Source organism: Macaca fascicularis, chromosome 10 (genome assembly GCF_037993035.2).
Source record: "Macaca fascicularis isolate 582-1 chromosome 10, T2T-MFA8v1.1".
NCBI classification, from domain to species: Eukaryota; Metazoa; Chordata; class Mammalia; order Primates; family Cercopithecidae; genus Macaca; species Macaca fascicularis.
Window position 1 is genome coordinate 58778179 of NC_088384.1, and position 27428 is coordinate 58805606.

At 43.0% G+C, this 27428-nt stretch overlaps 1 protein-coding gene across 1 annotated transcript; it reads left to right on the forward strand.

Moving 5' to 3' along the window:
- The first annotated feature begins 12462 nt into the window (after positions 1-12462).
- Positions 12463-22859, forward strand: LOC135965546 (N-acylneuraminate-9-phosphatase-like). Its single transcript, XM_065522602.2, has 2 exons — positions 12463-12726; positions 19876-22859. Exons 1-2 carry the CDS (start codon positions 12637-12639, stop codon positions 20530-20532), a joined length of 747 nt encoding a protein of 248 aa, XP_065378674.1. The 5' UTR covers positions 12463-12636; the 3' UTR covers positions 20533-22859.
- Positions 22860-27428: the final 4569 nt, after the last annotated feature.

Sequence of the window (27428 nt, forward strand, 5' to 3'; positions counted from 1 at the left end):
GCTGTGGAAGAACAATAAATATAGTAGTGCTCTCAAAAACTTGCAATAAATGGGCCAGGTGCAGTGGTTCATGCCTGTAATACTAGCACTTTGGGAGGCCAAGGCAGGCGGATAACTTGAGATCAGGAGTTGAGACCACCCTGGCCTACATGGTGAAACCTCATCTCTACTAAAAATACAAAAATTAGCCAGGTGTGGTTGTGGGTGCTTGTAATCTCAACTAACCTTGAGGCTGAGGCAGAAGAATCACTTGTGACTGGGAGGTGGAAGTTGCAGTGACCCAAGATGGCACCAACACACTTCAGCTTGGGCAACAGAGCCAGACACCATCTAAAAGAAAAGAAAAAAAACCTGCAATAAATGCAGGATGATAGATGCAGGCTGGTAATTTGGGGATACTGTTGAGAACTAAAGAAATAAAGTGCTTGGGATCATAGGATATAAAAAATACTTCATGGAGAAAGTGGGCCTCAAGAATGGCTGTGACTAGACCAGCAATTAAGGAAGCAGCGGCCTCCACATTTTATCCTCCTGCACTCACTCTTCAGTAATAAGAGGACAGAAAAGGAGGGGCATGAAAGGAAGTCTTTTTTCATCCTACTTCTAGGGAAACTGCCCCAAGAAAACTTTGGTCAGCAGCTTCTATAAATCGTTGTGAATCTCATGATCCATAACATGCAGAAGAAACTCCTCTGTTTACATTTTTAAGTCTCATAGTATTCCATCTTGCAGATACACCAAATTTTATTTTATGGTCCCTGGAGCACCCAAGGGTGGTTTCCATTTCCACCCTTTTGAATTTACAGTGCTGCAGGAAATGCTCTAGTATCTGTATCCTGTAAAAGTTGTGAAAGTATTTCCAAGGGTAAATTTCTAGCAGTGGGAATGATTGTTCAAGGGATAGATTATGCCAAATTATTCTCAAAGGAGGCTGCACCAATTTATATTCCCTCCACCAGTACACAATGGCCTGTTTTCCTACATGGTCATCAGCTCTGACTGTCAAACGTTAAACTTTTGCTTATCTCATATATGTAGGTGGTATCTTCTTATAGTTTGGATTTGCATTTCTTAAAATGTGAGTATGACTGACCACCTTTCCAGGACTAATTGGCTGTATTTACTTTTCTATCCTCTGGCCAAGCTAAGTGTTAAGAATCCAGGGAAGATACAATTTTGAGTCATCAGCATATGCATACAGATGGTATTTAAAGTCATAAAAGTGAATGAGATCCCCAAAGGAGTGAGTATGATTAAGCAGCCCTGAGGGAACTCCTATATCAGAAAGTCAGGGAAATGGGAGGAACCAGAAAAGAGACTATGAAGAGTAGTCAGTGAGCTGGGGAGAAAATGAAGGAAGTGTGATGTCCCAAAAGCCAAGTAAAGAAAGTTTATCAGCTGGGCACAGTGGCTCATGCCTGTAATCCCAGCACTTTGAGAGGCCAAGGTGGGTGGATCACTAGAGGTCAGGAGTTCGAGACCAGCCTAGGAAACATAGTGAAACCCCGTCTCTACTAAAAATACAAAAATTAGCTGGGCATGGTGGCACTCGCCTGTAACCCCAGCTTCTCAGGAGGCTGAGGCAGGAAAATTGCTTGGACCCAGGAGGCAGAGGTTGCAGTGAGCCAGGATTGGACCACTGCATTGCAGTCTGGGCAACAGGCAACAGAGTGAGGCTCCGTCTCAAAAAGAAAAACAGAAAGAGAAAAAAAAAACAGTTTATCTAGGAGAAAGCAGTGACTGGCTAGTTCAAATGCTACCGATAGGACAAATAAGAAGAGGCCAGGAAATGGCAATTGAAGTGCAAGGTGAAGGTCATTGGTGGCCTGACAAGAGTAGTTTCGGTGGAGCAGTGTTGGTGAAATGCTAAGTGGAGTGGATTCAAAGGGTGGGAGAACTCTGAAGATGCAAATCCAAGGAGGAAAGAATTGCTGAAAGATGTCCCTCAGTAAGGATGGGATCCAGTGAACAACAGAAAGGGCTGGCGGTAGCTGGGTAGATGTGGGAGCCTAAGATTCTCTTCCGGTTGCTTCTGTTTCATCCCTATCAACCTGGCAATGCTCTAATCTGATAAAACTTTAAACCAGAAGGCACACTTGCTCTTGAGGCCGTTCAGTTGTAATAAACTTGCACAGGAGAGGTAGGTGGGAAGGGCCAGGGAACTTCCCCTAAGGTAGGAAACAGGCTCAATGCTGGGCATCAGCATCTGCATGACAATGGTGCCATTCTGCAGACGGAAGAATGCAGGAGAAACATCACTACAGTTTCATTTCCATTCGTTCCTAGATTAAGTCTCACAGTCACAAATCTTTTTTCTTTTCTTTTTTTTTTTTTTTTTTTTTTTTTTTGAGGCAGGGTCTCATTGTCGCTGAGGCTAAAGTGCAGAGGCAGGACCACAGCTCACTGTAGCCTCAACCTCCTCAGCTCAAGCTATTCTCCCACCTCAGCCTCCCGAGCAGATGGGACCACAGGCACACACCACTACACTCAGCTAATTTTCAAATTTTTTGTAGATATGGGGTCTCACCATGTTGCCCAGCCTGGTCTCAAACTCCTGGCCTAAAGCAATCTGACTGCCTCAGCCTCCCAAAGTGCTGAGGTTATAGGCATGAGCCATTGAGAATAGTGACTTACAAATCTTCTATTCGGACCTTGTTTCCTGCAAATTTGAAGATGTCCTCTAACTACTAGTGTTATCTATCAAAATGGCAGTTTAAGTACTGTACTTAGCAAACTGAGGTCCATCTGGAATGAGTCTGTACATCTCACCTCCTTAAAATGCTACAGGAAGAATCATTCATCCACAAATATTAACTGTAACATCCTAAAGTTTCCAGACATTTAATTTAGAAGGAATTAAAGAAGTCAGGCAGGGTGTGGTAGCTCATGCCTGTAATCCAAGCACTTTGGGAGACTGAGGCAAGAGGATTGTTTGAGCCTGTGAGTTTGAGACCAGCCTGGGCAATATAGAGAGACCTCCTGTCTACAAAAAAAGAAGGTAAGAAATAACCAAAATCAGAGGAGAACTAAGGAGATAGAGACACAAAAAAACTTTCAAAAAAATCAATGAATCCAGGAGCTGGTTTTTTGAAAAGATCAACTAAATTGATAGATCACTAGCAAGACTAATAAAGAAGAGAAGAATCAAATAGATGCAATAAAAAATGATAAAGGGGATATCACCACCAATACCACAGAAATACAAACTACCATCAGAGAATGCTATAAGCACCTCTATGCAAATAAACTACAAAATCTACAAGAAATGGATAAATTCCTGGACACATACACCCTCCAAAGACTAAACCAGGAAGAAGTTGAATCCCTGAATATACCAATAACAGGCTCTGAAATTGAGGCAATAAATAATGGCCTACCAACCAAAAAAAGTCCAGGATCAGATGGATTCATAGCCAAATTCTACCAGAGGTAAAAAGAGGAGCTGTTACCATTCCTTCTGAAACTATTCCAATCAATAGAAAAAGAGGGAATCCTCCCTAACTCATTTTATGAGGCCAGCATAATCCTGATACCAAAGCCTGGCAGAAACACAACAAAAAAAGAGAATTTTAGACCAATACCCCTGATGAACATCAATGCAAAAATCCTCACTGTAAAATACTGGCAAACTGAATCCGCCAGCATATCAAAAAGCTTATCCACCACAATCAAGTCGGCTTCATCCCTGGGATGCAAGGCTGGTTCAACAATCGCAAATCAATAAACACAATCCATCACATAAACAGAAATAACGACAAAAAACACATGATAATCTCAATAGATGCAGAAAAGGCCTTCAACAAAATTCAACAGTCCTTCATGCTAAAAACACTAAAAAAAACTAGGGATTCATGGAACGTATCTCAAAATAATAAGAACTATTTATGAAGTTCTTATTATTTTATACAAACCCACAGCCAATATACTGAATGGGCAAAAACTGGAAGCATTCCCTTTAAAAACCAGTATAAGACAAGGATGCCCTCTCTCACCACTCCTATTCAACATAGTGTTGGAAGTTCTGGCCAGGGCAATCGGGCAAGAGAAAGAAATAAAGGGTATTCAATCAGGAAAAGAGGAAGTCAAATTGTCCCTGTTTGCAGATGACATGATTGTGTATTTAGAAAATCCCATCGTCTCAGCCCAAAATCTCCTTAAGCTGATAGGCAACTTCAGCAAAGTCTCAAGATAAAAAATCAATGTGCAAAAATCACAAGCATTCCTATACACCAATAACAGACAAAAAGAGAGTCAAATCATGAGTGAACTCCCATTCACAATTGCTACAAGGAGAATAAAATACCTAGGAATCCAACTAACAAGGGATTTGAAGGACCTCTTCAAGGAGAACTACAAACACTGCTCAACAAAATAAAAGAGGACACAAACAAACGGAAGAACATTCCATGCTCATGGATAGCAAGAATCAGTATTGTGAAAATAACCATACTGCCCAAGGTAATTTATAGATTCAATGCCATCCCCATCAAGCTACCAATGACTTTCTTCACAGAATTGGAAAAAAAACTGCTTTAAAGTTCATATGGAACCAAATAAGAGTCCGCATTGCCAAGACAATCCTAAGCAAAAAGAACAAAGCTGGAGGCATCACGCTACCTGACTTCAAACTATACTACCAGGCTACAGTAATCAAAATAGCATGGTACTTGTACCAAAGCAGGTATATAGAGCAATGGAACAGAACAGAGGCCTCAGAAACAACACCACACATCTATAACCATCAGATCTTTCACAAACTTGACAAAAATGAGAAATGGGGAAAGGATTCCCTATTTAATAAATGGTGCTGGGAAAACTGGCTAGCCATATGTAGAAAGCTGAAACTGGATCCCTTCCTTACACCTTATGCAAAAATTAATTCAAGATGGATTGGAGACTTAAATGTTAGAGCTAAAACCATAAAAACCCTTGAAGAAAACCTAGGCAATACCATTCAGGATACAGGCATGGGCAAGGACTTCATGACTAAAACACCAAAAGCAATGGCAACAAAAGCCAAAATAGACAAATGGTATCTATTAAAGAGTTTCTGCACAGCAAAAGAAACTACCATCAGAGTAAACAGGCAACCTACAGAATGGAAGAAAATTTTTGCAATCTACCCATCTGACAAAGAGCTAATATCCAGAATCTACAAAGAACTTAAACAAATTTACAAGTAAAAAACAACCCCATCGAAAAGTGGGCAAAGGATATGAACAGACACTTCTCAAAACAGGGCATTTTTATGCAGCCAACAGACACAAGAAAAAATGCTCATCCTCACTGGTCATTAGAGAAATGAAAATCAAAACCACAATGAGATACCATCTCATGCCAGTTAGAATGGCGATCATTAAAAAGTCAGGAAACAACAGATGCTGGAGAGGATGTGGAGAAATAGTAACACTTTTACACTGTTGGTGAGAGTGTAAATTAGTTCAACCATTGTGGAAGACAGTGTGGCGATTCCTCAAGGATCTAGAAATAGAAATACCATTTGACCCAGTGATCCCATTACTGGGTGGTATATACCCAAAGAATTATAAATCATGCTAGTATAAATACACATGCACATGTATGTTTATTGTGACACTATTCACAATAGCAAAGACTTGGAACCAACCCAAATGTCCATCAATGATTCACCGGATTAAGAAAATTGGTACATATACACCATGGAATACTATGCAGCCATAAAAAGGATGATTTCATGTCCTTTGCAGGGACATGCATGAAGCTGGAAACCATCATTCTCAGCAAACTATCACAAGGATAGAAAACCAAATACCACATGTTCTCACTCATAGGTGGGAATTGAAAAAAGAGAACACCTGGACACAGGGCGGGGAACATCACACACCAGGGCCTGTCACGGGGTGGGGGTCTGGGGGAGGGATAGCATTAGGAGAAATACCTACTGTAAATGATGAGTTGATGGGTGCAGCAAACCAACATGGCACATATATACCTATGTAATAAACCTGCACGTTGTGCACATGTACCCTAGAACTTAAAGTATAATTTAAAAAAAGAAAAAAGAAAAAAGAAAACAGAGAGGCTCTGTTACAGGCTTCAAACAGAGAGAAAGCCAGAGCCACCTACAGCTGAGTCAATGTGGGGATTCCTGCAATGCCCCAGCCAACTGAAGGGTAGAGCATGAAACACACAGTCATTTGATGGTAATTATCTTGAAAAGATCAGACCAGTGACATTTCTGCAACAAGACCAATTCTGCCACAATTCCTTCCATCTATTAGTCACTATCTCACAATTATTTTGCCTTTTCTAATCAGCAGCGGGGTATTTGAGGCCCTTTCTTGAACACATTTATCATCTCCAATACTATGTGGAGAGAATCAATTTACTCATGCTAAGCCTACCATGATCTCATTTGTAATTAGAGAAGTATGTGTGAGGGAAAGGATTTGTTTTTGCTAAATTAGGTCCAATGTTCCCATCCTTGGCATGTCTGGTGTGTTTATAACATGCCCTCCATGGCTGGCGGTAGGTGGACTCAGGGTGCCCAACAACGTTCTTCCCTAAATCAAAGTTCATCATGATTTTTCCTATCTAAGTTGCTTCAGGAAGTGTCCCAGCTGTCCCCAGCCTGTCCAAGGAGTTCCCTGCTGGAGAATGTTCCCAGTCCACTAGAGCTGAACCTGAAATTGATTTAGCCTAACTCTAGTAAGATCTGCAGACAAGGAAGAAACCAGGAAATGGTGAAAGACACCATGGCACCTCAAAAGTGACAAAACATTGAGAAGCAATATCCATCGTAATTCTCTATCTCTGTCCAAATGGGCACTTCCTGGGGAACCAAGAATGCACTTTTGATCAGCAGAAGGGCATCTTAGGAAGCACATTCACTGCGCATTCCTCACCCAACCCATGGTGGTTCCAGGCTTCACCTTGAACGGGCATCTCTCCTTCTCCTGATGGCAAACTCAATGGCTCCAAAGAGCTAAAACGTTTCCAGGTCAGGAATGACCCATAATATAACTCAATCTGTGTTATAACTCCCCTCTTTCTAACCTGTTTAACTTCCCAGTACAGAGCAGTCAGCTGTGCTCAGGAACCGTGTCTCCCATGGGTCTTTATTTGGGGAATATGACAAGCAGGAAAAAATGGGACACACACTTTCAGGTGTCACAAGGGAGAGGATGATCCAGCAGCACTTTTCCCCCTCTCTTCCTGTTAAAGTCCTACCTGACAGCCTACCCCATGGGGAAGCTTCATGGGAATTAATATATTCCAGATATTCTTAGGAAAATGAAATATTGAAGAATGGCTTCCTAAGCCAATAATGGTGGTGTATTTGAAAAACAGACCAGAGTGCCATGTTCAAAAGCCTAAAATCATAAAAGGTATTATGAATGGATGGATGGGGAACCTCTACAAGCAGACTTCATTGATGTCACCATAAACGATGAATGTTGTCACTCTTTTTTATATATAACAAGAAGATATGCTGCTGCATCCAGACCTCACTGTAGAAGCTGTCAGCCTCACTGAAATGGCATTGCATAAGCTATTTATGATGATATGAGGGAAAATACAAGGTTAAGAGATCTTTATCTGCTGTCTATGGAAATGTGCTTCCACACAAAGGCGGTACATGAAATAACCTTCCGGATAACCCATGACACTGGGGGAACTGTAAAGTGAGATTAACTAGCAGAGACAAATCTGCATTTAAATTATGTTTGTGCTCAACCCTGATGCCTTGGCCTCATGAACACACAGTTGTTTTTCCAGCTTTGTCTATGTAAAATCCTACTCCGAATTTTACAGCACTCATTGGTGTGACAGATTCACAAGTGATCCAATAAAAAATTCATGCCTCACCTTCCAGAATATAGAGGGGCTGCTGGGAACAGCTGTCCAGCCACAAATGACATCTCCCGGCCTACCCTTGCCTTTGTCATGGCCAAACCATAGGCTACAAGCGGAGGAGAGGTGGTCATGTCCAGGCCAGGGTTTTTCAAAATCACATGTGCTTCCCCGATGATCTCTCCAGGTTTCCAGTGCCCGGGGGGGAGAGGATTCCCAGGATCTAGGAGATGGTAAAGCTATGACAAGAAAAACCTGGGCCCTGCATCACCCCATGGAGAAATGACACCACCAACCCAGGATCAACTCACATCGCACTTTATATAAATGAGAAGTGAACTTGTATTTCACTGCCCAGCCAACTAAAATTTGCAGTGTGTTACAACAGTTAGTGTTACGTTTCTTAGTTGATATGGTTTGGCTCTGTGTCCCTACTCAAATTTCATGTCGAATTGTAACCTCCAGTGTTGGAGGAAGGGCCTGGTGGGAGATGATTGAATCATGGGGGCAGACGTCCCCCTTGCTGTTCTCAAGATAGAGTTCTCATAAGATCTGGTTGTTTGAAAGTGTGTAGCACCTCTCCTCCTCCTCCCTCCTGCCGGCCATGTGAAGATGTGCTTGCTTTCTCTTCACCTTCCACCATGATTGTAATAAGTTTCCTGAGGCCTCCCCAAAAGCAGAAGCCTGTATAGGTCAAAGAACCATGAGCCAATTAAACCTCTTTTCTTTGTAAATTTAAAAAAAAAAAAAATTAGCCAAGTGTGCTGCCACATGCTGGTGGGAGGACCACTTGAGCCCAGGAGACAGAGGTTGCAGTGAGCTGAGATTGCGCCACTGCCCTCCAGCCTGGGCAACAGAACAAGATCCTGTCTCAAATAATATTAATTAAAAAAATAAAGCTGGCTGGGTGCAGTGGCTCACACCTGTAATCCCAGCACTTTGGGAGGCCAAGGCAGGCGATCAACTGAGGTCAGGGGTTCAAGACCAGCCTGGCCAACATGGCGAAACCCCATATCTACTAAAAATATGAAAATTAGCCAGGCATGGTGGCATGCACCTTTAATCCCAGCTACTAGAGACTGGGGCAGGAGAATCGCTTGAAGCTGGGAACTGAGATCGTGCCACTGCACTCCAGTCTGGGCAACAGAGTGAGACTCTGTCTCAATCAATCAATCAATCAATCAATCAAGGTGTCGGCCAGTCACAGAAGCTCATGCCCGTAATCCCAGAACTTTGGGAGGCAGAGGTGGGCGGATCACCTGAGGTCAGGAGTTTGAGACCAGCCTGGCTAATAGAGCGAAACCCCATCTCTATTAAAAATACAAAATTAGCCAGGCATAGTGGTGCATGTCTGTGGTCCCAGCCACTTGGGAGGTTGAGGCAGGAGAATTGTCTGAACCCAGGAGGTGGAGGTTGCAGTGAGCTGAGATCACGCCATTGCCCTCCAGCCTGGGTGACAAGAGCGAAAATCCATCTCAAAAAAACAGTTACTAAAAAAATAATAAAGCTGTCAGGTTTTACTGTATCTAGCCATTATTCAAGTAGCAAAGTTGCAAGGAGCTGAAGACCCATGGGACACGACCAACTCAGCATTCCTCTGGAGGCTATATGATCAAACAGCAAACTGTTTATCATGAATGCAAGATGTGGGCAAATTCACACTGCCCTGCCACCAAAAAGTTTGCTGAAGGACATCACTTCCTGGTGCCAGGCTCCTTGAAGTTATCTATTGAGAAATCTAGTGCCCATTGTCCAAAGGACGCAGTCTCGCAATCCTGCTGTGAACCAAATGGCCGACTATTACCTGACAACCAAGCCCTTTCTCGCTATCTCTTTTGCCTAATACGGAGGGCTATGTAAAGCTCAGGCCCCTTGTCCACTAGAGGCAAGGTGCCCCCGACCCCTTCTTCCAAATATACTTTTATCTCTTGTCTTTCATTCCCGTGTTCCCCTCCTTTGTTCAGTCCCTCTAGGTCCGTGCTGGTTATAGTGGAGCCTGGACAGGGACTGATAGCTGTAGCGTATCCTCTGTCCCTTTTCCTATCTATTGGGAAGGAGGCTTAGGTAAGACCTGTTTCCTCTTTGTTATTTTGGCCCTGTGATATTGGGGCTGAGGGAAGAGGAGGTGATAAGGCAAGTGACGTTTTCTTCTCCTTCCTCTTTTTAGGATCTTCTGTGTGTAACTGTGCCAGGGCTGCTCAAATTAAAGCCCATAACATTAAAGACTTTATCGGGACCTGATGCCTTTGCGCCTGATGTTGTTTAAGGTTTCTCCCCACTTGTTCCCAGAGTTCTACGTCTAGCATTCCTTCCTCTGGGAACCATGGGCTTTGTACTCCATTATTGACCACACTAGTTTTTAATTCTTTCAAAAACTTAAATTCTTGTGGAGTGTGTTTATGAATAACCTACTGTGGATTATTTGGATCAGGCCTTACCGAAATAGGAAAAGTGCAAGGTCCTAAGGGCTCTCCAGCTATGACAGCAGAGTGTAAAATTCTTTGTATTGGGATTTTTGTTTCTACCACCGAAGGAGGCGGTACAGATGTTTCTGCAATTGGAGGAGGCGGTATAGGCCAATTTTTATCCTCCCTCTCCTGTTTTTTATTTTCAATTGGTGCTGCGGGTGGGACAACAGATTCAGATTTTTATGAACAGCAACAGAATAGGATGCTCTACACAAAGTTGGACAGGTCATGGAATGCCATTAGACAACTTGCCACAGAAGGAAATGTCAAACAACTCATCCCCTTAAAAGGATTATACAGACTGCTATGTCTCATCTAACCTTAGATTTGTGCCTAAATCAACAAACTCTGCATGTCAGTCAGAAAAAAAAAAAAAAAAAAAAAAAAAGCTGCTCCAATCCTAACAGCTTCCTGTGCCTATAGTTTTATGTTAAATTAATTCTGACATTTCAGGCAATTAAAAGTCTAACTCCAATTAATGCATTCATAATTTTGGCTGATTGCTAATCTAAATGTCCACAATTGATAGGCTAGCCCTATACATCAACGAGGTAAGCACAGAAAGGAGTCATGGTTTTGAAGAATGCATATGGGTTTATTCTTCACCCCAGCAATGAGATGTCAACTGTGATTGTGCTCCATAAAATACAGAAACTGTAGGTAGTCTAACGCTGCAGAAGAAACTCCTATTAATATAAAGATAAACCAATTAATCTAACCTACTGAACATCAGTGATCTGTTAAGGAGTTCCACCAGCGAGGCGAGAGAGTGGCAATTTTTTTCTCTAAAGAGCTAAATAATGAATACTTTAGGATTTCCAGCCATGTGATCTCACTTGCAATTACTCAGCTTCCGTATGGCAAAAGCAGCTGCAGACGATACAGAAATGAATGCGTGTGCTGTGTTCTAATGCAACTATGGGCACTAAAATTTACTGATTTTCATGTGCAACAAAATACTGTTATTTTGATTTTTTTATCCATTTTTAAAATCCATTTACAAATGTAAAAATCACCCTTAGCCAGGCTCGGTGGCTCACTCCTGTAATCCCAGCTCTTTGGAAGGCCAAGACTGGTGGATTACAAGGTCAGGAGTTCGAGACTAGCCTGGTCAACATGGTGAAACTCCGTCTCCACTAAAAATACAAAAATTAGCCGGGGGTGGTGACATGCGCCGGTAATCCCAGCTACTCAAGAGGCTGAAACAGGAGAATTGCTTGAACCTGGGAAGCGGAGGTTGCAGTGAGCGGAGATCACGCCACTGCACTCCAGCCTGGGTGACAGAGCAAGACTCCATCTCGAAAATAAAAATAAATTTAAAAATAAACCACTTAGCTAACTGGCTAAACAAAATCAGGTAATTGGCCTGTAGCTCTGTAATACCTGACAGTCAATTTCTAGTCATTAAAGATGACCACATATCCAAATTACAGTAAAGTTACCCAAGAGAGACAAAGATTAGAGATTAGTGTCACGATCCCCGTTCTGCCAGCATTAGGAGGCAAGAGCTGCTACAGCCCTTCCGCGGGTTTAACAAGCGGTCGAGGTCCCTCAACCTCTTGCTGAGCCTCAAAACAACCGAGTAAAAGGCATCCAAAAACCTGACAACTCAAGGTTTCAGGAAAGCAATCAGCAAGGGCAAAACATGGGGCAGCCACCACACAGTCCCTTCGTCTTCGGGCACAGGTACTAAACGGGTTGTAAGAGACTCAAGTCACATCTTCCTTTCAAAAACAGGCTGGCGCGGGCCCAAGCTGACAGGGATTCCACCCCGGTGAAGGCCGCAAACGGCGCGAGGTGGGAAGGCGCAGGCTCCACCTTCTGCCATCCCCGGATCGCCGACAGTGACCTGCACGCACAGCCAGGCTAGGACCGCGGGCGCTCACGGCCGACACGGGGCCCGCAGACGACTCCGCGCCGCCCGTCCGGCCACCCGGAGAGCCCGCTGCCCAGCGCCTGGCAGGGCAGACAACCTCCCTAGAGGCAGCGATGACGGTCCCTCGCGCCGGAGGGCCCAGGGAGGTAAGCAAAAAGCAGAAAGACACCAGGAAGAAGACCAGGCTTCGGACCTCCCCCAGCCACAGCCACTGAGAAGTCGCGCCACGCCGCCGCGCCCACGCCCGCTTCCAGCACTCTTGAGAGACCGGACCCCGGGAATCTCGCGGGATCTCACTTTTCTCGGCGGCGCAGGGAATGAACCGATCGCGGGAATTCCACCGCTGCCTGGAGAAGGTCTGGTGACCTCGCGGCTCCTCCCACGTTTCGCGGGGCAGCCCGCCTTGCGCATGTGCAGGCGGCGGCTGCGAGGCTAGGGGTCGCGCGAGCCGCCGGCGCTATGGGGCTGAGCCATGTGCGGGCCGTTTTCTTTGACTTGGATAACACTCTCATGGACACTGCCGGGGCGAGCAGGAGAGGCATGTTGGAGGTAACGTCCCCTCCCGTGGCGCTCCTCTGGGCGGGGTCAGTGCGCCCCGCAGCGTCCTGCGCGCTCACCTCCCCGTGACCCCACTTCCACCCCGGCGCCGTGGGCCGCTCTTGCTGGTTGAGAACTCGGGAGCGTCCGGGTGCGGAGGTGGCTGGAGGTGCGCGGGCCCTGCGGGTCTGCTTTCCCTGACCTGGCGACCACTCGCCACCCAACCTCGAGCCCCGGGGCGGCCGCTGGCGGGTGCCTCGGCGCTCGGGACGCGGAAGGGCTCCGTGACGGCTGCCACGGTGGCGGAGGTGCCCGTGGGCGTGGGAGGCGACAGCAAAGCCGCGAGACCAGGCGCTGGGCCCGCCCCCCGGTCAGGCTGTCGGTGTCGGGGGTGCCGGGAGGAGACTTGGTAGAGTTAGCCCCAGTGTTGCCCCAAGAAGGGACACGGCTGTCAGTACCGAGCCTGGACATAAGCCCTGCTTTAGAGAATTGTCCCCACAGAACTCTTTCTGGCCTCCCTGGCGGGGTGGTGGTCCCCGTGGCTTTCTGAGGTGACACAGCAAAAGCCCGTGCTGCGAGGGCATGCCTTTCCCGAGGCGCTGCTTCGCGGCACCGCTCCTCTACACGCGGGGAGGCAGTTTCAGACCTTCCCGTGTTCCAGCCCGAGTCCACCCCGGCTTCTCTTTCTCTTTCTTCAGCTTCAAGGGGAAAGCAAAGGATTTATCAGATGTGGAAAACCCACTTTCAAAAGCTAATTCGTCCAAACCTGAGCTCTCCGTCCTCTTCATGCTTCATCAGTTTTTGTGTCCCTGGATCTTCCACTACCTCATCCGTTTTCTTTTTAGCTGCATTCCACTCCTGCCGTATATTCATGTTTGCCCTATAGTTTCAAAAAAGCTGTAAAAAGGATGCCTCCCTTTGGGCTGTTCTTCCTGCTCTAGATGTTACCTGTCTCTCTTGACAGCCATGTTTTCCCGGAGAAATCCATACCCATTATCTCCTTATCTCTACCTCCTATTTATTACTAAATCCATGGTAATGTTGCTTTATCTTCACCACTAGACTGAATAGACTTGGTGGGTCACTAGGCAATCCCAAATTGCCAGAATCCGTGGACATTTTTAAAGTCTGTCTTCATGACTTTACTGAGGCATTCCCCACTTTTAACTGTCCCTTCTATATAACGTTGGCCTCCACCTCAGGGGTACCACCCTGTGCCATATTGCCTCCAGTATCTCTGGCTGCGGACGTTGCATATTTACCTGTGTGTTATTAGTAAGCTGAGCCCTGTGCATTCCAATTAAATTACTGCTTTAGGCCAATTCTTGCTGTAGTTCCAGAGTTTGGGCTTTAAAAATCAGACATTTGAATATGAATCACAGCTCTCCGAAAACCTAGCTGAAAGTGCCTCAAGGAATTAACCAGTCGGAGCCTTATATCTTCATAAAATGTGAATTATATTAGTCCTCAATAACCCTGTAATGCTTGGGAAGCCCATGGGTGCAGTGTCCACTCAGCGAATTACAGCACCTTCCACCCTCGTATGCTGCCTGTCCACCACTGCACATTCCCCGTGCATGTCTCAGTTACAGCTGAACTCATCTCTCACCTAGACTGTTGCTGTGGGCTTGTCTCCAGGTTTACCACATCCAGTGTGTCCTCCACATTCTTGCCACAGCAATATTTTTAAAACAAAGACTGAATCGTATGTCTCCCTGGTCTTTACACCCTCACTTATACTAGTGCTCAATTTTGTTCAGATATTTCTTAATGCATCTGTCAAAGGATATTACAATTAATTTTGAAAGTCAGGTGCCTACAACTAAATAGTGAGCTTCTTGGGAGGGAACAAACTGTCTTAATTCTCCTCATTTGACACATGGCAAATGTTGAATACATGCTGGATGGATGGATGGATACAAATTTTTACTTCGAGACTTGGTTCTATTACTGCCTCCTTTGTAATTAGCCTGTAATAATAAATTAGCAGGATAAGAAATTAGCCTAATAAATGAGCAGAATCGAACTGTGTGCTCTTGGCTATACAGGGAATACTTTATCACGTAAGGAAACAATAACATTCATAGATGTTGACCTGTTCAAAAGTAACATGCCAGCTTTCATAAATCATTGTAAATAATTTATGAATGGAGGAAGAGGGAAAGGTCCAGCTATTTATTGCCTTGGGCTTCGGGACAAGAGGTCAGATACTGACTGTATGTATGAACTTTAATTTTTTTTAATCACCTAGGGAAGTTATTTTTTTCCTCCCTCTTTAGACCTGTTTTTTCATGGTAGTTACTCAGGAACTTTTCTACAGAAACCTGGAGTTTCTCAGTGAACAAAGCAGAAGAGATTTTTGCATTTGTGAATTTACTTCTTAGTGGGCATGGCAATGAACATAATAAATATTTACAGGTGTGGTAGAAAAAGCAGAGAGGGTAACAAATCAACATTTTAAATAGACTGGTCAGATTTGGCCTCATCGAATAGGTGATGTTTGAGCACAGACTTGAAATAGAAATAACAGAAGGGCTGCTTGAATTGCTAGGCTGAGTGCAGGTCTCATTTTGTGAGTGTGTTTTTAAAGTATGAATAGTTTTATTTGGGATTCATCCCCTTCTGTCGTGCTGGATCCCTGTTGATTTCAGTAGGGATAGCACCATGTTCAAGAGGCTGAAGTTGAGACTCGAAGCCAGCAAATGAGAACGGGTTTTTGCGGGAACTTATATACAAGATGGTCCATTGGCAGTGGGCTGGACAGAACTGCAGCCGCTTGTAAAAAGAATGCAGTTTATATAGCATTTTCACTTAGCACCCTCCCTGCAGCAACCTCCTCCTGGCCACCTTCGTTTAATGGAAAGGGAAAAAAAAGGGCCTCTATCCCCTCTGCAACCTGAGTTCCACAGGATGGGATGGGCCATGGTCCAGATCTTCCTCCTAAATAAGAAATGAATCTCCGGATTGGACACTTCTGAACTCCTTATCTTGGAACCCAAATACACATTCCTCATAGACCACAGAGTCATTCTAAGGTTGTGCATAAGTTAGTGCTGTCAGGTGCACCTGCCATACATTTCATATCCAAATGATTAGTATTCAGAATACACTTTTCTTAAAGTGTTGTAAAATATTAGATAGTTCCCAAACTAAGCCCTCAAAAAGTTTTTTAAAATCAGTTAACTAAAGTATTGATGATACTAACTTTAGTTCTGGATCTAGGGAGCAGACAGTAGAAGAATAGAGTTTCCTTTTTTGTATATGTTCAGAGCCTTAAGATAGAGTTTTGAAGTAAGTGAAGTTTGAGTTCATATTAGTCTACTAACTGATAGCCCATCTATCAGAGCAGGGCCCCTTTTTTCAGGCCAGCGAGCACCTGGTGGGCTCTTCATACCAAAATCTTTTTCAGCCCTGCCTTACCAGTCACACACAAAGTATCCTGCAAGTTAGAGAACTTTTTCCTTCACCTCCAGTTCAATCAATACTCCCATTTTCAGTGCAGGTGTTAGGAGAGTTTGTAATAAAGCATACTAATTCAGGGTAGGTGTTAATTTCTGTTTGAACTAATAAATGAATGCTGATAAGCTTTTTTCCTAAAGATGTTAATATTGTTAAAATGCTACTTACTGTCCCACACCAACCTGTAATTACTTGCTGTGTGACAAAATGAGGAAGTTAACTGAAGGGATAGAATAGGAAGAGATTTTGAAACTTGGGAATGGCATACCATGCCTTTACAAACATCCCCCTTTTAAGGTGAGCAAATCCTACTTTTTCAGAGCCCCAAGAATGTGCTTAATGAAGCACCAGTGGAAGTAACAGGAAATTGAGTCTGTATTGGGAGCTCTTTGTTTACTTGTTATGAGCCAGCCCCTATTTGAGCTCAAGCTCTGTGGAGTCCTAGAGGCATGTGTCCTTGCACTGCTGTAGGGTTGCTGAAACTTTGGAGCTCCTGTCAGTCATAGCTTAAGAGTCCTTCAATTGATGTTGCTAGCAAAAATGGTGAGATAAACATGGAGATTGAAAATGTTTTATTAATAGAAATTTATAAAGCAAAATTTTACAGTGTTTTGCCTCTACCTAAAATTCCTAGGGCTGTTATATTTTTCTTGGGCAGATAAGATTTTTCTTAATGATTACGTTTTCTTTTCTTTTTTCTTAAAAAAAATTTTTTTTTTTCTGATATGGCCGAGTCTTCTGATACATTTTCCGATTAGCACAAATACCTCAAAAAATGTTTTCCTTTCAGCCAGGCACAGTGGCTCACACCTGTAATTCCCAGCACTTTGGAAGGCCAACGCAGGAGGATTGCTTGAGGCCAGGAGTTAAAGACAATCCTGGGCAATACAGCCAGACCCGTCTCTACAAAAAAGCTTGTTAGCTAGGTATGGTGGTGTGCACTTGTAGTCCTAGCTCCTCGGGGGACTGAAGGGAGATGAGCCCAGGAGTTTGAGGCCACAGTGAACTATAATCATTCCTCTACTGCACTCCATCCAGCCTGTATAACAGAGCGAGATCCTGTTTGGGGAAAAAAAAAAAAAAAAAAAAAAAGACCCTTTTCCTTTGTTGTGATTCTTTTACTCTGAGGGAAGAAAAAGACGTGCGTTTTTCTCTCAGTAGGTGAGTTGAGTTTTTGGTGTGAGTAGCATACTGCTTATTCTCTAATCCTGTTACAACAGATATATTTTAGCTGTAGCTGGGTGCATTTCAAAGAGCCAGCATTGCCCAGCCTGTTTGACTTTCCTCAGGTGCTCACCTGAACACAGGACTTCCAGTGCAGGCAGTTTATGAGGTGATCCCAGGATACACGTTAAGGGGTCAGGGAGACAAGAAGGGGAAGGAGTCCAGCACAGGTTAGAGCAGCTTAATGAGCAGGTTACTGCTGTGAGCAGCTGGAGACCTCTGGGAGACAGTACACAGAACAGGGTTCAGTTGCGCTCCCCAAGGGGCAAGGAAGCTGTGATATTTATTCGCCAGTTTCTAACCTACATTTGTTGAGGGATGCTCCCAGGGCAATACTTTTTAGCCCCTTCCTGTGTGTATAGATACCCTGTATGTGGCCAAGTAAAGCCCACAAGCAGAGAGGCCCACACTTGAGTGGGAAGCCACTGGCGAGTGAATATAGTGTGTGCCAAGGGGATTTAAGCAGCACCTGCTATAGCATGGGGTTCAAGGCCCTTCACAAACTATCTGCAAACAGGTTCCCCAATTGCATCTCTTGGCATCCTCCTTCACGTGCCTCCATTTGGGCTCAACTCAGCTTCTTGCTTTTTCCACAAAATTTTGAACTCTTGGCCTTTGTTCATGCTGTTCCTCTGTCTGGAATGATTTTCTTCTCTTCCCATACCCACTTTTTCTGCTTGTTTACTCCTTGGTCTCAATGTGACTTCCTATGCCAGCTACCCTGTGGAATGACTTCCGTATTATTGGCACAGCTTGTTCAAACTGTCATGGCATGCCCCCCCCACCCCATCATTTGTAGTGGCTGTATATTCCCCAGCAGATAATGCCCCAAGGACAAAGGCCATTCTCCAGCGCTTAAGACATAGTGCAAAGGCAAGCATGTGGGCTTTGGAAATAAGCAGGTATGGATGCAGATCCCAGATGGGCAAGTTATTAAGAGTTCTGCACTTCCCTGCCTCATTTGGAACATGGAACTGTCTTGCAGGATTGTAGAAAAGATTAGAAATAATGTATGTAAGTATGTAGTACAGTGCTTGCCACATTAGGGGTTTTTGGGAAAAGTTAGAAGACAGGCCAAATGGATTAGTGTTATAAAAGCACACATAAAGAGCCTTGGGAAGACGGGAGACGGAGTATTTAACTCAAAAGTACAGAATTGGGGCCCGGCACAGTGGCTCGTGCCTGTAATCCCAACACTTTGACAGGCAGTAGCAGGAAGATCACTTGGGGTCAAGAGTTCAAGGCTAGCCTGGCCAACATGGTGAAACCCCGCCTCTACTAAAAATACAAAAATTAGCCAGGCATGGTGGCGGGCACCTATAGTCCCAGCTATTCGAGAGGCAGTTGATGAGGTGATCCCAGGATACACGTTAAGGGGTCAGGGAGACAAGAAGGGGAAGGAGTCCAGCACAGGTTAGAGCAGCTTAATGAGCAGGTTACTGCTGTGAGCAGCTGGAGATCTTGAAGGAGAATCACTTGAACCCAGGAGGCAGAGGTGAGATTGTGCCAATGCACTCCAGCCTGGGCGACAGAGCGAGCCTCTGTATCAAAAAGCAAAAAAGTACAGAATTGGGCCAGACAAAGTGGCTCACACCTGTAATCCCAGTAATTTGGAGGCCGAGGCGGGCAGATCACTTGAGGTCAGGAGTTTGAGACCAGCCTGGCCAACATGGTGAAACCCTGTCTCTACTAAAAATACAACAATTAACCAGGCGTCGTGGCGGGCACCTGTAATCCCAGCTACACAGGAGGCTAAAGCAGGAGAATCCCTTGAGCCTGGGAGGTGGAGGTTGCAGTGAGCTGAGCTGGTGCCATTGCACTTGAGCCTAAGCTACAGAATGAGACTCTGTCTCAAAAAAAATAAAAGTGTAGAATTCAATCCCATTATAGGTGATAGTCAATTTAGGTCTTCAAAATATGAAATGGATATAGATGAGAAAAAATTAGATGAACTAGGTGTTATTTTTTTCTGATAATAGTCTAAATAGTGGTTGTCAGAAATTTTAAATGTTTTACCAAAAATAAGTACAAGGATTTTTTGTTTTGTTTTTGAGATGGGGTCTCGCTATGTTGCCGACACTGGTCCTGAACTCCTAGGCTCAAGTGATCCTGCCACCTCGGCCTTCCAAAGTGCTGGGATTACAGGCATGAGCCACCACACCCGGCCCAATAAGCACAAGTTTTATTTTCATGTCTTCGTGACCAGAATGAAAGATGTTGGACTCTAAACTACCAAACAAAGGATTGTCATTAGCTATATATGAAGAAGTTGGTTTTAAAAAATGAGTGAGTTCTAGAGAGGTTGGGAGAGCCTCACTTTGTTGTCTCTAAAAATAAGGCCAATTCCCACCAGAAATAGCTGCTTTAAAGCAGAGGAGTGGAGTTGGAATCTCTCAGCCACTTGTAGGATCACAGCTTCCTAGGGCATGACTATTAAAGACATGCAATGTGTTAATGGAGTTATTTTCCATTATTTAGGTGATAAAACTCTTACAATCAAAATACCATTATAAAGAAGAGGCTGAAATCATCTGTGATAAAGTTCAAGTTAAACTCAGCAAGGAATGTTTTCATCCTTACAATATATGCATTACTGATTTAAGGACTTCACATTGGGAAGAAGCAATCCAGGAAACAAAAGGTGGTGCAGCCAATAGAAAATTGGCTGAAGAATGTTATTTCCTTTGGAAATCTACACGTTTACAGCATATGACACTAGCAGAAGATGTCAAAGCCATGCTTACTGAACTTCAAAAGGAGGTCCGCCTACTTCTCTTAACGAATGGGGACAGACAGACCCAGAGGGAGAAGATTGAGGCTTGTGCCTGTCAGTCCTATTTTGATGCTGTTGTTGTAGGTGGAGAGCAGAGAGAGGAGAAACCAGCACCGTCCATATTTTATTACTGCTGCAATCTTCTTGGAGTACAACCTGGGGACTGTGTGATGGTCGGTGACACATTAGAAACCGACATCCAAGGAGGCCTCAATGCAGGATTGAAAGCAACAGTCTGGATCAATAAAAATGGAATAGTGCCACTGAAGTCCTCCCCAGTTCCGCATTACATAGTTTCTTCTGTGCTAGAGTTACCTGCTCTCTTACAAAGTATAGACCGCAAAGTCAGTATGTCCACTTAAAGCACATAAAAGGGCATGATTATGAATGTTAGAGTCAATTTGCAGAGTAGGAAATAAGAAAAGTTAGGGCACTCCATTTACGATAATCCAACTCTAAGAATAATTTTACTTACGATTTAATGGCCAATATTTTGAAGGTCTTCCCAACCCTATTGCTTCTAAGTTGTAACAACCAACCATTGAGTAGTACTTCTATCTGAAAATTCAGATTGCATTAATACAAGTCAGTAGTGTAGCCCAGAAAATTTGAGGAAATATATTATTTGTTAGTCTGTAACTGGAGCATTTAAAATTATGTTACTAATCTTTTAGTATCTTGGCTGCATAACGCCAAGCAGGATTGCTTTACATATGGATGCACAAATGTAAGGTTTATCTTTTGGCTTAAAAATAGATATTCTAAAACAGATTTATCAAAGCAACTGAATCTGGTTAATATGAAATAAGTACTAAGTCACATGCAAATCAAGGTATTTTATAGTGAAATTATTTTGCATATTTTGAAAGCATAAACCATAGTTTTTGCCTACTTTGGATGTATACTTTCTTTTATGAATCTGATTTTTCTGTATGACATTTTTTTTTTTCAGAAGGCAGGGAGCAATTTTCCTATGGCATGTGACAGATTCCTCCAGTTAGAAAAAGCTATTAAAATCAACACGTGGTGCTCCCTTACCATGACATTTTCTCACCTGTGCACAGTGAGCTGGTAGCTTCCTTGTAGTCTTCACCTCTCCAGGAAATGTTTTCACTATCTCTTCCCAGACACACAGTGGGGTTGAGGGAGCTAGACTGTTTTGCTATAGATAATTGCAAGGCACATGGCACTAAAAGTCATTTTTCTTTTGTGAATCCATAAGAGGAACATTTCCTCAGTGTAGCCTAACCATGCAGCCCCAATCTGTTCCTTTTTTTTTTTTTTTTTTTTGAAATGGGATCTCTGTCACCCAGGTTGGAGTGCCGTGGCGCCGTCTCGGCTGACTGCAACTTCTGCCTCCTGAGCTCAAGTGATCCTCCCACCTCAGCCTCCCAAGTAGCTGGGACTACAGGCACACACTACCACACCAGCCAATGTTTTGTTTTGTTTTTGTAGAGATGGGATTTTGCTGTGTTACCCAGGCTGATCTCAAATTCCTGGACTCAAGTGATCCTCCCACCTCAGCCTCTTAAAGTGCTGGGATTACAGGCATGAGCCACTGTGTCCGGCCCCCTCATCTGATAGAAAATTAGATTTTGCTATGAGCCATTTCCAGCGTGCCAATTTAATACTTGTGTGACTCTTCTTAGAGTTACCATCTGCCTTAAATTACCTCTGTTTTTCACATTCTTGGAAATATGGTTTTGCAAATTTCTATATCTAATTCAGGGTTTACTAGGAGCTTAATAATTAATGGCTACATAGCAAGGCATCATCTTGGAACCGGAGAATTTTCTCTAGACTATTAGGCTAGACAGTCTTGTAATTATACTAACCAAACCTGGAGTAAAGTGGTTGAAAAAAAGAAAGTATAAAGGGGTTTATTAAAGTGGTTAATATGATTTAGGTTGGTTTTTGATACGTTTTTCTTCCAACTGTTATATAAGAAACTACTAATGTAAAATAGTAGGCTGTATGTTGGGATGTGTATATCTATGTCTTCAAGACTAATACTCAGAATCAAATTGTAGATTGTACGTATCTGTGAGCCTATTTGTTTAGCCAGTTTTCTGTCTACTTCCAAGAAACAGGATTCTCTGCCTCATGCAAATGCCCTTTTGTGTTTACTTTTTGCTCTTGATTTTTTAAAATGTGATTGTGCCCTTGATTGTCCCAAAGTGCTGTTGCTATAACAGTGAACATTTGTGAACAGAGGATGTTTGTAGTTTCAAGTGCAGTACCCATATGACCTTGATCATATTTTAGCTATTTAAAAATTAAGTTGGAGGATTTTGGCAGAAGTCATGTGCATGATTGCTCTGATAGATTGGTTGGCGTGTGCTGCAGGGGGGTTGTCCTTTTAACTCTCACACAAGATGGATGTAGGCAGTGTCACATTCATTGTGCTGAGAGTGAAGGTTCATCACTCCTATATCATGGTAGCAAATCTCAACAAGATAGCTTCTGGGATGTTGAGTGAGCAGTTCTCCAGCAGAAATGGTGTAGGAAGAAAAAATTGAATAATTGAATTTCCTTGTCTTCACAGTTTGTATTCTACAGAGTACAGTAATATCTTACATTCCATTTGCACCCTTCCTTAGGGAAGAGCTTTGTGGTTATCTACCTTCTGAGTGGAATGTTACAGAAAATATTTTAAAATATTGGAATAAACCTATGATTTTATTAATAATATTTTTTGTTTTAGAATAATATTCCTTAAAATTGTAACAGTGACGTTGTGTCATCTTTATTTTTTTTCAAAGTTTCCCTGTAGTGACCTTCTCACACATAGCCAGAGGCCCTCCCTAACACTGTTTACAGAGGTGGGCCTAGAACAGACATGAATGGACACTGCACCTGGAATTCCAGCACCAGGTGGGGATGTTTGGTTCCATGTGCACCTCCACATACAAGGGCACAAACATCTCAGATCTGGGATTGCCCAGGACCTAGTGGATGCTCAGTATTGTAGGAAAGCAGGTCTCTACCAGAGTACTTGGTTTATTGTTTTCAAAGTTCTTTGCAACCTTCAGTAAGAAACATTTTCTATCATAACCTCTTTAACACATTTATAGTGTTAGATAACATTATAAATATATATAAATAAATATAAATATAACATTTATATAAAAATATTTAAATATAATACATTTATATTTATAGTATAGCACAATATGTATATGGAATCTAGTTTTATATGTTTAATTTTCATAAAACATTCTTGTTAAGTATGGTGATCAGATATTTTTCATTCCATTCTTTTTTGAATTAGGAAATATATTCATTGTTGAACAAGTACTACTTTTTTTTTGACACAAGTCAAAAAAAATAAAAGGGTGAATGGTGAAAAGTCATTCTCCTCATCTCTTTGCTAGGGGCCCACAACCCACTTGCCCTAAAGGCCATTACTGTTTAGTTTTTGTTTTATTTTTAAAAATAGAGACAGGGTCTCACTATGTTGGCCAGGCTGGTCTCAAACTCCTGAGCTCAAGCAGTCCACCTGCCTTGGCCTCCAAAAATGCTAGGATTATAGGCGTGAGCCATGTCACCCAGCCAAGGCCACTGCTGTTACCAACTTCATGTAGACTTGCATATAGAAGTATATAAGACTATATGAATCATTTGAATTCAGGCAGATTTTTAATTTCTGTATTTCAATTTAGGAAACAGTGCTCTTGCTCAGATAATCTAAGAGTCATGCAGCTTGTGTTTAAGCCATTTGTGTTAGGAACATAATACCTTCATGGTCTCAGCCATGAGCAAGATCTCTGTAGTTCCATTGACTTTCGCATACCACCACCCTGGTGATTCCCTTTGCCTCTTATGTTAAATTTCCTATTTTCTGTGTCCTGTGTATTCCTATTTTGACTTATTCCCTCTTTTTGGTGGCATACATCCTTGAATAGATTCCCAGTAAACATGTGTAGGAGGTAAAACTTTTGAGATCTGAAATGTCTGAAAATGTCTTTATTCTCTTCTCCCATCATTGATACTTTTAACAGCCTGTATTTAGATAACATTTTTACTTGAAATTTTGAAGGCATTGGTCTGTGGTCTAGCAGCCATTTGTATGTGACCACTTTCTTTCTCTCTTGTAACTCTTAGAACCTTATTTTCTTCCAGTGGTCCATGATGACATGCCTTGGAGAGGGTGTTCCCATCCTCTGTGCTTGGCACGCTGAACCCTTTCAATCAAAATCATATTTTCTTAGTCCTGGGGAATTTAATGACTTCATTGATAATTGCCTCCCTTTGTTTTTTTTTTTTTTTTTTTTTTTTTGTTTGTTTCTCTTACTGTTATTCAGATGTTAGAACTCCTTTACCGACCTTCCACTTTGTTTTATCTTTTCACTCCCGTTTTTCCATCTCTGTTACTCTGCTTCTTCAACTTTACCTTCCAATCCTTCTATTATTTTTTTCCTCTATTATCATACCTTTTAAAGATTTCCAAGAGCTTGATTTTCTTTTTTTTCTTTTTTTAGACAGGGTCTTTACTGGGTCACCCAGTGAGGAGTGTGGTAGCACAGTCATGGCTCACTGCAGCCTTTAATTCCTGGGCTCAAGCGATTCTCTGACCTCAGCCTCCGGAGTAGCTGAGACTACAGGCACATGCTATGATACCCAACTAATTTTTTTGTATTTTTTGTAGAGAAAGGGTTTCACCATGTTCCCCAGGCTGGTCTCAAATTCCTGGCCTCAAGCAATTCACTCACCTGGGCCTCCCAAAAGTGCTCAAATTACAGGCATGAGCCACCATGCCCAGCCCCAGTGCATTTTTTAATCACTTGAGTTCAGGTGTTCCTGACCAGCCTGGCCAACATGGTGAAACCCCATCTACTGAAAATACAAAAATTATCTGAGCATGGTGGCACACACCTTAAGTCCCAGCTACTTGGGAGGCTGAGGCAGGAGAATCACTGAAGACAGGAGGCAGAGGTTACAGTGGGCTGAGATCACGCCACTGCACTCCAGCCTAGGCAACATAGTGAGACTCAGTCTTAAAAAAAAAAAAAAAAGGCTTTAGTTTTATTTTAAGAAAAAAAACAAGAAAAAAAAATATATAGTATATAATAATTAGCTGCCATGAAGTAGGTGGCAGGGCCTTAACCATATGTGTGTTGTGAGGCGCAAGGGCCTCCTGAGATCTTTTTTTTTTTTTTTTTTTTTTTTTGAGATGGAGTCTTGCTCTGTCACCAGGGTGGAGTGCAGTGGCGCCATCTTGGCTCACTGCAGCCTCCACCTCCCAGGTTCAAACGATTCTCCTGCCTCAGCCTCCCGAGTAGCTGGGACTACAGGCGCGCACCACCACGCCCAGCTAATTTTTGTGTTTTTAATAGAGACGGGGTTTCACCATGTTGGCCAGGATGATCTCGATCTCTTGACCTCATGATCCACCTGCCTCAGCCTCCCAAAGTGCTGGGATTACAGGCATGAGCCACCACTCCTGGCCTCAAGAGCTTTCTTAAAAAATTTTCTAAACATTCTGGAATTTTTTTGTTTGTTTGTTTTTTGTTTTGTTTTTGAGTGGAGTATCATCTCTGAAAAAAAAATTAAGTTTTAAAAGAATCCACAGCATATATACCATTCTAAGTTTCCCTAATCTGTTTATTTGGGTTTGTTTATTCATACTAGAGGCTTTCCTCAAGTGCCCATTCACCCTTGGTTATTTATGATAAAGAGAAGAGAGATGGAAATGCTGATTGGAAGTTCCACACAAATGCATGGGCCTTCTCAAATCAGAGGTTCTTTTATTGTGGGGTATCTGGATGGGCTGTTAGTTGAGGGATCCCTGAGGTCAGTGTGTTAAAGTCTTTTCACTTGGTTGGTCTGCTTTCCTAGAGATGAATCTTCAGACTGGAGAGTAGAGGTCTGATGTCAGTATTAGGAGCTGAGTGGGAAGGGTGTGTGTGCATATAGTCACCTGCTCTCTGTTTCTGGTTGCACCTGAGTCCAGCTGTGCTTGGTATTCCCCAGGCTAGAGACCCTTCTGTCTTACCCTCCACAGAGAAGCATCCCAATGTCTGCTGAGAGAGAACAAGTTGGAGTGAGGACAGGGATCTAGGGGTTCGTTTGCACCCTGAGCACCTTTTTACCCCAGCCTCCTTAATTCAGCTGCTCCTTCCTCTCCTTCAGGACCGCAGCATCTGGGGATGTCAGTGCCCACGTCTTTGGAGGAGTCTGCTGCGTACCTCATTATTTCTCAACCTTCCCCATTGCTGGTCAGGACTCGCTTTCTTTAGTCTACCAGATCCTTTGCCACTTGTCCATATGCTTTGCAGCTTCCAAAGTTGTGTTGTGGTTGATGCCTGTCTTCCTGGTCCTTGTGGGTTTGTGTGTGTGTGCTTGTGTGTGTGAATTCCTTTACTGTAGTTTCAGCTGAGTTTGGGGTACAAGCTATCAGATGTGTATTCCCATCCACCATCTTGACGTGGAAGTTCTTTTTCCACTTTGTGTTCAATGTTGGTCAAGACCCATGAAACTGACCCCATGCCCGATAGTCACTACTCACAGGTCAGAAATGCTCATTTGAGGTGGAGATTTACAGCATGCCTGCAGCTTTTTTCTTCTTTTAATTTATTGTTTTGAATTACCTAGTTTCCTTTTTCTCTATGTCCTTGTATGTGACACTCTTTGACACAACTCTTATCGTGATGGGAGTCTCCTTGTTGTCCTGTGTTTGTGAACTTTTGCCATTGCTTAGACATAGATGTTTATTGACATGCTTGCACAGTCTGACTGGGTCTTTGGCCAACATCAGCAACCCTATTCCCAAATCACTTCTAAAACAGTTACACTCTCTTAGATTTCTTTAAAATTAAAATCATTTTTACTGGGATACATTAGATTTGTACTTCGTTTTTTTCTTAGATTTAGACTTTTAAAAAATTAACTTACTCCTAGCAATAGGACTAAAATTTAGCCAGATAAAACCATAAATTTTTTAAACCAGTCTTCATTCATATATGATAATACAGTTATTTCCAGTGGATTTCTTAGAAGATGTCATTGTGATCAACCTGACCTTCAGATAAGATCTTCAGGCTGGGTGCGGTGGCTCATGCCTATAATCTCAGCACTTTGGGACGCCAAGGTGGGAGTATTGCTTGAGCCCAGGAGTTCAAGACCAGCCTAGGCAACAAGGAGGGATAATGTGTCTACACAAAATTTAAAAAAATTAGCCAGACATGGTGACATGTGCCTGTGGTCCCAGCTATACAGGAGCTTGAGGCAGGAAGATTGCTTGAGCCCAGGAGGTCGA

What these genes read in the sequence shown, in the direction of transcription:
- LOC135965546 (XM_065522602.2), top strand. Translation starts at nt 12,637, where the DNA reads ATGGGGCTGAGCCATGTGCGGGCCGTTTTCTTTGACTTGGATAACACT. An exon ending in GCAGGAGAGGCATGTTGGAG is followed by an intron (nt 12,727 to 19,875) that starts GTAACGTCCCCT and finishes TCCATTATTTAG; the next exon opens with GTGATAAAACTCTTACAATC.